General features: G+C 41.4%; 1 protein-coding gene across 4 annotated transcripts in view; it reads left to right on the plus strand.

Annotated features, from left to right (window-relative positions):
• Nucleotides 1–5,024: 5,024 nt before the first annotated feature.
• MYRF (myelin regulatory factor) overlaps nt 5,025–13,951 on the plus strand; it is a 233,319-nt gene continuing 224,392 nt past the window's right edge. For all 4 annotated transcript variants that reach the window (XM_075325200.1, XM_075325203.1, XM_075325202.1 and 1 more), the window contains exon 1: nt 5,025–5,454. In XM_075325200.1, the coding sequence (XP_075181315.1) occupies nt 5,409–5,454 (46 nt within the window). In that variant the 5' untranslated portion in view covers nt 5,025–5,408. The remainder of the gene's footprint in view (nt 5,455–13,951) is intronic.

Here is a 13,951-nt window from a genome sequence, read left to right on the forward strand (position 1 = left end):
CCTCACGTACCGGAGACACGTACACACGTAGACCTATGTCTTCCTATGGTGTCGGACACACGTATTTATTTTCGCACGGAACCTGTGTCCATTCCGTACATACGTGTGTCCGTGTGTTTCTCACGCCGACATGTCCGCTTTATCTCCGGCATCACGGGTGTCACACTGAATGCAATCGGGTCACACGTAACACACACGGACCACACGGATGTGTTCCGTGTGACACGCACCGGAGACAAGACGTGTCTGCGAGAAAAAAAACAACACTTTACTTACCTTCTCCTGCCCTCCTGTCTCTGCCGCTGCTGTCACTTGCTGCCGGCCTCCGCTCATTATGCTCATTGCATATTCACTCCGCTGCGGGACGGAAGCAGCAGCAGCGGGAAGTTGTTAGGACCGGAGACCGAAGATCAGCACCACAGACAGCGACGCCAGGGACAGGTGAGCAGAAAGTTCCCATTCTCCGTGTGTTATCACGGATAACACAGAGAACACACGTGTGCCATACACACGGCACACCGAGGGCAATACGCACCTTTGACATGTCCATGAAACGCGTGCGTGATTTTCACGGACGTGTAAGAGAGGCCTTAGGCTGTCTTCCCATGATCAGTCTTCACAGCGTTTTGGACACAACATGGTTCAGCTGCTTCCAAAACGCTGCGTTGTACAGTACAAGCATAGTGGATGGCATTTCTAGAAATCCCGTACCCACTGTGCTTGTTTTTTCCGCAGCGCCAACTGACCTGTGGAGCGAATTTCCGAGGCCACAGCATGTCCATTCTTGGCTGCGAAGTTGCAAGCATTCTCCGCAGGGAGAACAGAAGAGAGAGACCGCAACTGTCTGAGACCGGATCGAGGGCACGAGCAGCTCCGCAGGTCCCACAGGTACTGCAGGTCCCTCAGGTCCCGCTGGTCCTGCTACATCCAGGACACAGCAAGTCCTGATCATGGGCATGTACCTGAAGTGTCTGTCTGACTTCCACCATCACTTTCTTAATTGAAAGAAGCAGAAGTTACAAAAGTCCTGCAAAAGAGTAGTTTGCACCACATGAAATAAATTAGAGAAAACACATGCATATAGATTGGAGACTCTCCTGTGCCATGTTCCCGTCTGTTCCATGCGGCCGGTCTGGTGACACCAGTAATTGGCTGTGATTAGAGATGAGCTTCGTCTTTTATAGAGAATGCAAGTTGTGCATTTACTAAACTCCTCAACAGTGTAATTGCAGCAACTGGTAATAATGTACAGTAGCCGGACCCCCAGGTGCACTAACAGCTCAGCGTTACTTGGTGCGGCCATTTCTCCAGTGTCTTTGAACTTGTCATATGGCATAACTAGAGCACTAAGGGCCTTAATGCAAAAACGGGACCTGGGTCCTTACTACAATGTTGGTCAGAGGTATGGGCTCCTATAGCTTTATACATCCTAAAAAGACATGTATTTGCTCCTCCTACCCCCCCCCATTAAACCCCCCACTATAGATAAAATACATAAATGTCATTGAAAACAGAAATAAGATCATTTTAAAGTAATACTACTAAATAATATTCATATAGTTACCGATTAACAAATATATTACTGAACAGTTGTCCAATACCAAAGCCAAGATACCAATAATAAATCACATAAAGTGATAAATACCGCCACACCATGAGCGTATATCATCACCCCATAGTATAACCAACATTCTGCTACTGAACAAGATACATTATAGCCATACTAATACACCACTAATAGCACATACAAAGGATAAATAGTAAATACCACCACAACATTATCCTGGGCGCATAATACCACCATATGTAGTAACCAACTAATAACCCCATACTGACCAATATGAAAAACCACAGTAGTAACACTAAATTACCATGTGGCATTATACATAGAGCTGTGTAGTTTGTATAAGTCTATATGGTACAGGTAAATCCAGTGACCTACTGGGAACACATCCACATGGAGTTATTCACTTTTGCTTTTTTTCTTTATCCGGCACACACTGCTATGGCTCTTCCAGCAAGGTCTCATCTGCAGAGCCCGTCCTGGTGGTTTCCCTTTCTGACCCCCACTTACAGTAGGAATGTCCCCCTTTGTAGCCCCCATACTGTAATAATGCTTTTATCCCCTTTTGTGAACCCTATGCAATACCAACATTTTTCTTTGTGGTTGTCATGCCCGGCTAACTGGACGAGGAGCAAGTGGGTTAATTGGACCAAGGTACCATTTACTAATCCGGAGGTGCTGACCTGAGTGGCCTCCGCGTCTTCATCACTACCACCAAAGGTAGCAGCAGGTACACATGCTGGTAAGTGTCCGCCCAGTGGCAACACGAGGGATCCCAATACCTCAGTAGTTGGTACCACAGTACGAAGACCAGGAATGAGGCAGAGGCTGGTGTTGTCCAGGACTGGCTGGTACTGGTGGTAACAGGCAGCCGGTAGATGCTTGCAGGAATTACAGGTAACCAGATGGACACAAGTGGGAACACAGGCACTACTAGATGGAAACAGAGTCACAGACTTTTACGGAGTGCAGAATAGCACGGGGGTGCTGACAACTAGCACGGGCAGACTAGCAACGGGGACATGTTGAACAGGCACCTCCCAATGGACATGGAGGAGGATGTCTTATAAGCACAGAGCCTTATGGTGGTGACCAGGAGGCACTTCCGGGTAAGGTGTCACTGATACTTTAAGAAAAGGGAGAACAGTGTGGCCATGCCCTAAGTGCGCTTCCAAGAGCCCAACTGCGCATGCGCGGACTTCAGGGAGCCAGAGGACAGAGCAGGCAGTGAAGAGCAGGCGGGGACAGCAGGGAAATGGCGGCACCCCTGACACAAAGGGAGCAGGGGTGCCGACAGTACAAGAGGAACCCGAGGTCTACAGGATTGGGCAGAGGCAGCGGAGACAGCGGAGGTGAGCCGGGGAGAGCGTCAGCACTCCTGTGCTGGGCGTGCCAAGAGCGTAATATTGCTCCCCTTTTTGTAGTAATGTTCATCTTTGTGCTCAAATACAAAATTAATGCCCCTTCCCAACATACACCATTTCTGCCCCAATACAGTAATAGTGTCTATTTTTGATGTCTCAGAACTGTTGGAACATCCATATTGTGGCTTCAAAAATTAATAATAATGCATGAGCCACAATGGGGGATATTATTATTATTATTATTATTATTATTATTATTATTAATCTCCTACATTGCTCAGTAATAGTGTTTCCTATTTTAGGCCCCATGCAGTAATAATGTTCCCCAGTTTGCCCCTTATAATACTACTTGCCCCCAATTGTCCTTATACAGTAATTATGTGTCTCACATATAAACAAATAATGTATGTTCTTCATTCTGGCCCCCATACAGTAAATGTCATCCATTCTGTAATAATGTCCCCTATCTTGGCACCATTTTTTAGTAATGTTTCCTATGCTGTAATAATGTCCCCCATCTTGAACCCTTCCTGTATTAATGTCCCCCGTCCTGGCACCTTTTCCAACAGATAAAAAAACCCTCTCCCTGCTCCTCTGCATTCAAGGACATACATTTAACTGAAAATGGCACCGGAGTCAACGGACACCTTCCTGCAAGGGCCCAGTCCAGACACACCCACTGCAGCTGCCATTGCAATATTCCTGCTAATTGACATACGTCATTTGTCAGCAATTTCAATGGAAACTGCCAGCAGTGCATCTAGATTTGTCCAAGTGACGAAACAATGCACAGACAACCATTAATAAAATCACTGATAGCAGCAAAGGTGTGTAAGTGCGTGGATCTCTGCACGTGGTCATCATACTCAAAATAGTGTAATTTGAGATTTTTTTCAAAAGTTTGCTTCCATTCCTTCCATGTTTACATATCACTAAAGGGAATCTGTCATCATGTTTTTGCCACCTAATCTGAGAGCAGCATAATATAGGGACAGATATCCTGATTCCAGTGATGTGTCACTTACTGGACTGCTTAGTGTAGTTTTGATAACATCACTGATTAATCAGCAGGATATTATCGTTACCGGACTACTTGGCGCGCTGCAGGTAGTCCAGCATATTCATGAGCTCTGTATAACTGCTAGATCTGAAGCAAGGGAAACATTGATTTTATCAAAATGACAACAAACAACTCAGTAAGTGACACATCGCTGGAATCAGGGTCTCTGTCTCTACATTATACTGCTCTCAGATGGGGGAGCAAAAACCTGGTGACAAATTCCCTTTATCCATCCTGTAATTATATGACTTTTCCTTCTTGATGTTGTAATTTCATTGTAGTGGAGTGCATATACTGTAATATTTTCTTAGTCGATCTAGGCTTGAAAAGGCCTACTTAAAGACACTGTCCCGCATTCGTTATTTATTTTATTCTATTTTTGAAGTCTGTTGTCCTTTACTGTCTAGTTGCCATTTTTGGCACTAAATTCTTCAAAAGGGGCACGCAATCCATGTATTTAGTTCAAAGTCAAAAACAGTCTTTTTTTAACAGTTTTTTTTTTTTTCAAATAATGCAATTTTTTTGCAAAATAATGCATAAATTGTGTCAAAATACTGACGTGCTCAAAAATACATTGGGGAGACTGGAGCGGAGTTGCTTCAAATTTTCCAATATTTTAAAAAGTTGCAGTTGATGAATCAGGAGAAAAAATCTGGAATTGCTAAACTCCGTCCACAAAGAGGAAAATAAAAAAATAAATAAAACAGTCAAGTGTTTATAAAAATAGATTTAAAAAAAGAAGCAAATACAATAATAAATTGAGTGCAGACAAAAAAGGGACAAAACGGGGGCAAAGGCGATGAGGAATCGGGGCCATTGTGGACATGGTGCGGTGCTTTTATCCTATGGTTTTCTTTGACTTTGCTCCGAATGAAGCGTAATATACATAGCGCCTAAAATATAGATGTTTACCAAATACAGGTTTGATACATTTCTGTGAACCATAGGATATATTGCAGAGCATCCAGTAGGGGGAGACAAAAACATCTTGCTGGAAGCATCCTCCCTTGGGAAGGAGCAGTAGGGAGACAAGTTGCTATACTAACCCTGACACTGCCCAAAAGAAAGGAGAAAAGAAATAGTCCTCAAGGTCCCAGAGAAAGCAGCTCAACAGAACGGCATGCTGAATGTCCTCCTTCTTTAACATATTTTCCAAGGGTCTGAATAAGGACAGAAAGTCTGGAGTAGGAATAGAAGTCTTTCCCTGGAGGCAGAGGGTCCCAGCCCTGGGAGAAGAGTCACTGGACAGCTGAGGTCCCTGCATTGATCCCTTTGTGTGGAGCAGAACAGTCTGCTGTGACCTGTGTAACCTACTGTCAGCAGGCTTACACCTTTACTGAGAAGATCTACCTGGTTCTAGGCAAGGCAAGTGATCTGTAGCTTCATGGCAACCTGGACTGTACACTCCTAGGACAGAGCCATGGAAGTTGTGGATGAGACGGAGGCTTTACAACGCTTCTTTGAAGGTAAGGTTGAGTGTGTTTAGTGTCTGAGCCCTAAATCCGTGGTCTTGGAGAAGCTTATTCACAATGATCTTGACCGGTGGAGTGGAGATACCCATTCATGAGTTGTGTCTCTGGAGACTGGCATCTTTGTCTCTGTTCATACCAAGTTTAGCACGTACAATTTTGTCATTGTTCATTAGATAAACCCAAGGAGACAATAGATCAAATATGATTTCCACATCAGGTAGCACCATTAACAAAGAAATATTGTCTTGAGAAAAACTGCACCAAATAATGAGTTTTCCGCATACGTCTTAGTCAACATAAGTAATAATCAATATTATTTTATTGTAAATTTCCATTGGTCTGAAACGATAAGACCTAAAGTTAGTCAATCCATCTACTAAATCACACCTTTGGCCACGTTACGTAATTTGTCCTTCAAGATCGAATCTCCATCTGTCTTACGCGGTCACAGATCAGAATAACGCAACGCGCCTGGGGGGACATTTTTGGTCATAATCTCGAAGGGCAAGCACCGCGACTCGCATAATAACATGTTTACTCTACCTAACGTGTGCAGCCGCCATCTACAACGTTCACTACGACCAACCCAAAGTGACTTAGATCATTGTCACAAGAACTAATGACGGTGAAAATCTGATGTCAACTTTCTTCTGCCCAATAGTTCGGAGGATTGTGAGGAACAACCAGTTTTATATGGTTTGCTTCTTGAAGTTAAAGGCTATAATTGAGGAAGTGGAAACTTTTTTTGGGAGTCTTCTGAATTAGTTCTGTGATAAATTAATTCAATATATAAAAATGTTTTTTAATTTTTTATTTCACGTGACAATTTCACTTATGCTGTTCATTGTTTATTGCAGTTAGTATTTGCCTTTATGCCGGTATCATGGCCATAAAAGTGTAAATGTGTTTAAAGGTTCAGCAGCTTAGTTGATTTTGCTAGGAATAAAAATGTAGAAGGCTGTCACCTTTGATTTTCCAATATATTACACCTTCCCTTAGTGTGAGGTGGATTTGTATTCAACGACATGAATGTTCTTGGAAAATTCCATTTTTCTGCCATTAACAAAAGTTAAAGGTTTGGTTGGTAATTACTAAAAAAGACTGAAACCTTTAATAGACTACAATTATATAAATATATATATATATATATATATATATATATATATGCAGTACATACATCTATACAGTATATGTGTGTATATATGTACCGTATATATATATATATATATATATATATATATATATAATATTATATGCACAGAATAACTTCAACTTACATAATGGACTATCACTTTATTATTATTCATGTTATGCCTTTTACACCTTGAGGAAATAAAAACTTTAATAGACTACAATAAAAAAATTATATATATGTATACATATATATATACAGTATATAGTGTGATATATATATATATATATATATATATTGCTCTATATACCGTGTATATATATATATATATATATATTTTTTTTTATGGTAGTCTATTAAAGTTTTTATTTTTTCAAGGTGTAAAAGATATAAAATGAATAATAATAAAGTGATAGTCCATTATGTAAGATGAAGTTATTCTGTGCATATAATATATAATCTATTATTATTCATTTTATACCATCATCATTTGTTTTTTTTTATTTTGGAGGGGGTTTCTTTAGCATTTCTAGAATAAAAGACTTAAAGGGAGATGCAAAAAATGACTAAGATTTTGTATGTTGAAAGAAAAGAAGAAAGAAGAAAAAATAGTGCATTGAAGTGTATTTTACAATTAAAAATGTTTTTATTTATTTTTTGGTTTGGTTATTGGTGGATTTTAATTTAAGATATACTGTACATGAAAAAAATAATATTGCAGATAAAAAATATTGTTCATATTAATGATAATAATCATAATATTTATTGTTTTGACATCTTTAGGTGAAACGATTAAGGCCCTGTTATTAGAGAATGGGCCTAATGTAGGCACTTGTATTCTCATAATATAACCATAAAATATGGATAAATGTATCAATATACAACACTCCATAAAATGGATAAAATAAATAATTAGACTGGAGAAATTTGTGACTTCAGCATGAAAACGTTTCATCCACTACCTATTTTTTGTCCTCCACATAGAAATAACAGTTATCCTAGTGACTTGATTCGACTGTAAGGATACATTCGCATGTGCTGTACCATATATATATATATATATATATATATATACATTTATTTTTATTTTTTTTATTATTATTATTATTATTATTATTATTATTATTATATAATACTGCTCAAAAAAATAAAGGGAACACTAAAATACCATTTTGTTGTTTAAGTGTTCCCTTTATTTTTTTGAGCAGTATATATATATATATATCTATATCTATATATACACAAACACATATATACATAGTCAAACAGACGAATACGCACATATACTGTATATATGGCATTGTGTGGAATATGGCAGATAAATAATGAGCCATTTTGTACAAGCGACATTATTGACTTGTGGCCTTCGCTATTTATATATGCATTATCTAAAGATCTTGCGCAATGTGAAAATACATTGGGCCTGGTTCATCATTTGTGAATTTTTTTACATCACTTTTTTTTTTCTCTTGTGCTATCCACTGATGTTTTGCTTTTCTTTTCCCCTGAAATTCATGCAAAAGCAACGCGCGGTTCATGAATTTTGCGCAAAATAAAACATGCTCTTTATTTTAGTCTTTAATCTGTTTAAAGACTTTTTTAAAAAAAAAAAAAAGAAAATGATGCAGAAATCTCAGCAAAAGTTGCGGCATGCATAAAGCCACTAAAGTGCATTTGCAACAAATTTTGAAACTTTTAAAATGGTTGTAAATGATGAATCGGGCGAAACATCTGGACAACCCTAAACTCACTCCCCATAGTGACAAGCTAAATTTTAAAAAAGAGGTGAATGCAAAAAAAATTGATTGTAAAAAAAAAAAGAATAAATAGAAAGATGAATTCGGCGCAAGCACATAAAAATGGGTGACAAATTACCATAAATATAAAAAATATTCAAACAAATAAAAATGGGTGACAAAATAAATATAAAAAGAGGCGAACGCATAAAAAGTGACTGTAAAAAAAAGCGCAAATAGAAAGGGGAATACAGCGCAAACAAGAAAATGGCATAAACCACCAAAAACGTGACAAAAAAACAGGTGCACATGCAAAAAAACAGGAGTGCTACAAGAATATTCTAGAAATGTTAGCTGAAAGCTTTTAATGGTTTATATCTACTGAACAGAAAAACTGGAAACATTTTTATAGATTTGTTTCTAGATTTTAGGAATTAAGATATATGTGGAATTCCATTATTATGGGAATATAGTGCCCGGTGTTCTGAATGATCAGTCATAGGAACAGAGAAACAAATACTTTCGGATCTTCCAGGGGAAAGTCCTAAATGTTCCAGAATTAAAGAAGGCAAATATTACTTTAATTCTAAACTAAAGCCCTTTGTGTCCCCTACAGGCGCACATTTTGAGTATGTATATAGTTTTATCTCAAGTGAACAAGATGCCCTTATTGTAAAGATTAGACCAATCTTTTGTAAGGAAACCCAGTTTAACATTTGTTGGGCTAGACCGAATTTCCTAAATTAACGGATGCTTCACTAACGGATTATTCCTGTCTTCATAGATGGATATTGTCAGATTTCTTGGGAGTACTTTTTTAATTTCATCCGTTCTTGAGATATTAACACTTTTCTTTTGTTTATAACTTGTTGCCTTGGAAACTGACCACCACTGCTAGTCAGCAGAACATGACGGTTGCTTACAAGCTCTTTTCTATTGTGCTTGTAAGCGCTGTTTTGTCCCAGGATCGCTAGAGAGCGCAATTATCGACTAATCACACAGCACTTACAAGCTAGACAGCAGCGGTGGTCGGTCACCTAGACAACAAAAAAAGTGTTGACATCACAATGGCGTCAAATGTTAATAAGCAGTAAATTGCAAAAGTGCTTGATTTTCCAAATATTATTTGGCAATATCCATCTATGAAGATGGGAATAACCCATTAATGTTATTGATGCCATTTTTTCATTCCACAGAATACTGATCTCTAGTTTATTTGGCCATACGATTGTCAGGGGTAAGTGAACTGTGCGGTCACACAGGGTGCATTGGCCACCTCTTCTGAAGAGGGGCGGGCATAGATTGCCAGGCATCCCGGGTCTGTAATCACCAGGTATCGTAAAGGGTTATTCCTAGAATTGCCAGTTATCTCATATCTGACATTCCTATTGACAATGAATAGAGCAGAGGTCAAACGCACACCTCCGCTCAACCGAAAACAGGCAGAGCCCATTCTCGTGGTTCCGGACCTCTGTTATCAGGATCTGTGGGGTTCCCAGTAGTCAGAAGGAGCCCCAGTAATCAGTAAGATATGCCCAATCCTTAACTTGCATTTCTGGGAATAACCTTCCAACAACATTGATTGTATAGTCATATTATTAAACATAGCATAACACTGCTATTAGATTATCTGACACAGGGGCAGACACAGACAGAAAAGGGCCCCGGAGCAAAACAATATATGGGCCCTTTTCAGTCCAAGAACTCATCAAAATGCACAATTCTACCTGCTTATTAGGTAGAAATGGCCCGTCCCTTACCCATAATGGGGCCCCTGAGGTTGCAACAATAATATGTCCGCCCCTGCACTTACATATGAAGCCGGTCATTGATTGGTAATAACTGACCATTATACGTCACACTGCGATCCAGAACACTGCACAGTATACAATTATTTTTGTATTGTATAATGGTGGATGTATTGTACGAGACTCAGCTGTATGTAAGCATTTTTTGGTCAATTTAAAGTATAGCATGATTTTGGTATCATAATGTATGATAATTCCTATACTACCATGTTTTTCCAAAAATAAGACCTCCCCCCAAAAATAAGTCCTAGCGAGCATTTTCACATTTTTGGAGCAAGGCTTAAATATAAGCCCTACCTCAAAAATAAGCCCTAGTCGCGGTTCAATAAGGAAGTGTCCATTCAGCTAAAAAAGTTACAGAGCAGGACACTTTATAGACAGTGGATACCCTCAAAAGAGAGAAAAAAGAAGACAAAAGACCCCGCAATCATACTCACCAGATGCCGAATTGGAGGACCTGCAGTGATCGCACACACACACACACACACACACACACACACACACACATCAGATCACACACATAATCACCCATCAGATCGCACACACACACACACACACACACACACTTACCGCATCCAGCGATACCAATTTCTTCTGTCTGGCAGAATCCTGAGATACAATGCGGTGGAGTGCAAGGACCTGGGCTGCGGATGGAATGCATACAGGACCTGCGATGCGTAACCTCCTCCCATCTTTTACTGCGGCCGGAGGCATTCTGTACCGCCGGATGGGGTGAGTGACTAGTGAGTGTGTGTGCAATCTCATTGGTGTGTGTGTGCAATCTGATGTATATGAGTGTGTCAGCTAGAAGGGGAGGACGGCGTGCAGCATACCTTCTGAGAAGGCCCGCCAGAGAACACAGGAAGGACCTGGGAGCCATGCAGATGTCCAGGGTCTGGTAAGCATGAGTCTCCTGGGAACGGGGCGAAAGTCTGCTTTTTTGGGGGAGTAAACTTACCCCTAACCATGTTTCTCCAAGAATAAGACATACTCCAAAAATAAGCCTTAGCGCTTTTTGAGGGGAAAAAAAATAGTATAAGACAGTGTCTAATTTTTGGAAAAACATGGAATAAAGCAACAAACCTTATTGATGGAGCCAACAATAGTACACATGTAGCAGCATCACGTGTAAGATACACTCTAAGACAGATCTCATATATTCAGGTAAGTAGCCCATACATGCTCAGAGTGTGCCTATGGAGATGGTAATGAACTCCGCACACCAGCCCTGGCGTGCCAAACATTTGCCTTGACCTGCTTGGTGCTGACGCAGAGGAAGCTTAGATTACATATTAGACAACGTATTTGTAAAGCCGGAGAGATTCCTGATATGTCTACAATGTCCTCATCCGAGTCTGCAGAAGCACCAGCTATAGGTGATATGATGCACCTCCGACTCTAAATTTCATTTGGAATGAAAGTGGAAGAACGCTGATACGTGACATTCGTTATAATGGAGCAACCTTGCCCTTTCCATATCTATGCTCTACATGAGGAGGAAGTGAAGTTGCAAAATAGATAATAGAAATCTAAACAGGTCCCATTTCTATAAACCTCTCCGTTCCTCCCTCTTCACTGCAGCGTGATCCATACGTGGTAACACAAAAGTTCTAATAACTGCACGGCGTATAGGACTCATCCCATAATTATATAACCACTCAATCCCCAACCTCATACATTATTCCGTCCTTCCCTTTTTTCCCAGGACATCTTTGTTTAGGAACTGACCAAATATATCAATAATCTTCCAGGGAATTTTTTTTTTATATTCGTTGATTATTGTGAGATCAGAAAAATAAAAGTGGCAATGTGGGCACTCCGACCCTAACAGATACCTGATATACCCTATTACAAGACAGTGAGATCAGTCAGGATTCGTAGGAATCTGTTTGGGAAAAAAAGTATTGGCACCCAACTCTTAATCACTGAATTCAGGTTTTTCATTCAGTCCCATAGTCACAAATATATAAAATCCAGCCCCTCGCTGTGCCATCTGCTTTTACCAACGTGTGACAGAATGCGTCATTCTAAAGTGCTCAGTGTTACCAGTGTAGCACCCACAAGGCAGGGGTTAAATACTCGTCGCCGGGCCAGTGACGTTGGGTCTGGGATGTCACGGGTGGCCCTGCCCGGCTTTGTGGCCCCGAGGTGTACACCAAAAAGGGGATTGATGATCGGATGAGGATGTAGGGGTTGAGGAGGTTGGGAGTAGTAATTGTCTCGTGATGCCACTTGCGGTATGCGGCCAGGGATTAGCCACTGCTGCGGTCGCTGTCCTCTGGGGCAGATGGTGTTGTAGCTAGGATAGTTCAGCTTCCCGCAAGTGAAGCTAGGCCCCAGGGAGGATGATGGAGGTGGTAGCAGTGGCCGTGGGCACCGGAGTGCAAGGCGACTGTGCCGGCAATGAACGGCTGACTCAGTAGTTGCGGTTCAAGGTTTTTACTCACTGTCCAGTTGTCACCCTTAGAGTGCCGTCTCTGCCGTGATGGGCCCCAGCCAATCCCGGATAATTCAGAGGTCACCGCCGGTGTTCCCACTGTGTGTCCTTTTTGGTCGGAGTCCCTCCAATCCCGTGGATGGATTGTAGAACAGGCTGTGGGTGTTTCCTGCACTCTCCGCAGACCCTGGAATCCCCAGTAGCTGTAGATAACCCGGGCTGATCTGCCTGCTCCAAGTCTTGTAGTGCTCCCAGAAGTGTAAGGTAGAAAATGCCCGAACCAAGGTCCCGACTGTGGTCCTCACCCCCAAGCTGTGCCCAGGGTTAACTGACCAAGTGTGAAGATGCTCCTTCCTTTTGGGATGAGTACTGTACCTTAATTGAGATGCAATACCCTGTGGCGACTGAAGCCCGAAACAGGACATCACTGGGTTATAAATGCATGAGACAATTTTCTTCCCCCTTAAATTGTCACGAACGTCTCTCTGCTACTAGAGACTTGTGACAGGATCTGGGCCAGAGTCTCTGTTTGAGATCTGAGACTCCTCACATTAAACGTATTCCCTTTCCTTTGGTGCTGAAAGGGTTAATGTCAGTTTTACTTTCCAGCAGCTTCTGACTCCAGGCCTTAGGTGCTTCTGGTTGGTGACCACTCACTTCCCCTCTATATGGTCATATCTCCCTGTAGAGGGCGCCAGTTATTCTGATTCATTCTGAAGCTAGGCCTTGAGGTAGAAGGAGCTGCTGGAGCCCTTGTGTGTAGTGGTGTAAGCTGCAGTCCTAGTGTCTGACTGCAGCTGTGAAGCTGGGCTTTATCCTTTTTTTTGTTTCCCCTGTCAGTTGTACCCTTTCCCTTTTGTTCTATTAGAGCAGCGGTGGGACTAGTGATCTTCACCTGCCAGGTCACTAGTCAGGGTTATTACAGGGTATCTCAGGGCTTCAGGTATCCTGCTTGGTAACAGGTGCGGAATCTGTATAGAAACTGGCTAGGACTGCAGGGTTCAGCTGAAGGTGAGTGTAGGAGGTGTTCCATCTTCCCTCTCCCTAGTGCCAGGGCCCATTGTTGTTTAAGTGTCCCCGTTGTACCCCTTGTTTGTCGTGGTGAAACCCGTTTCTTGTGTGTCTTCCCTCATGCTGGACCTTCCCAAAGTCTTGCATGACATAAACATTCCACAATCAACAGTAAGTGATGCTTTGGAATCACAACTGAGCCATGAAGCCACAGACCAGGTGATGTCACAGTGTGGGGTCACCAAGTGAGTAGGTGCATAAAAGTCACAGACGATCTGGTGTCTAATCACAAAAACTGTGCACCAGGAGCTTCATGACATGGTTTTCCATGGCCAAACAGCTGTCTTCAAGCATTACATCACAAAGC

Source organism: Anomaloglossus baeobatrachus, chromosome 10, assembly GCF_048569485.1.
Source record: "Anomaloglossus baeobatrachus isolate aAnoBae1 chromosome 10, aAnoBae1.hap1, whole genome shotgun sequence".
NCBI classification, from domain to species: Eukaryota; Metazoa; Chordata; class Amphibia; order Anura; family Aromobatidae; genus Anomaloglossus; species Anomaloglossus baeobatrachus.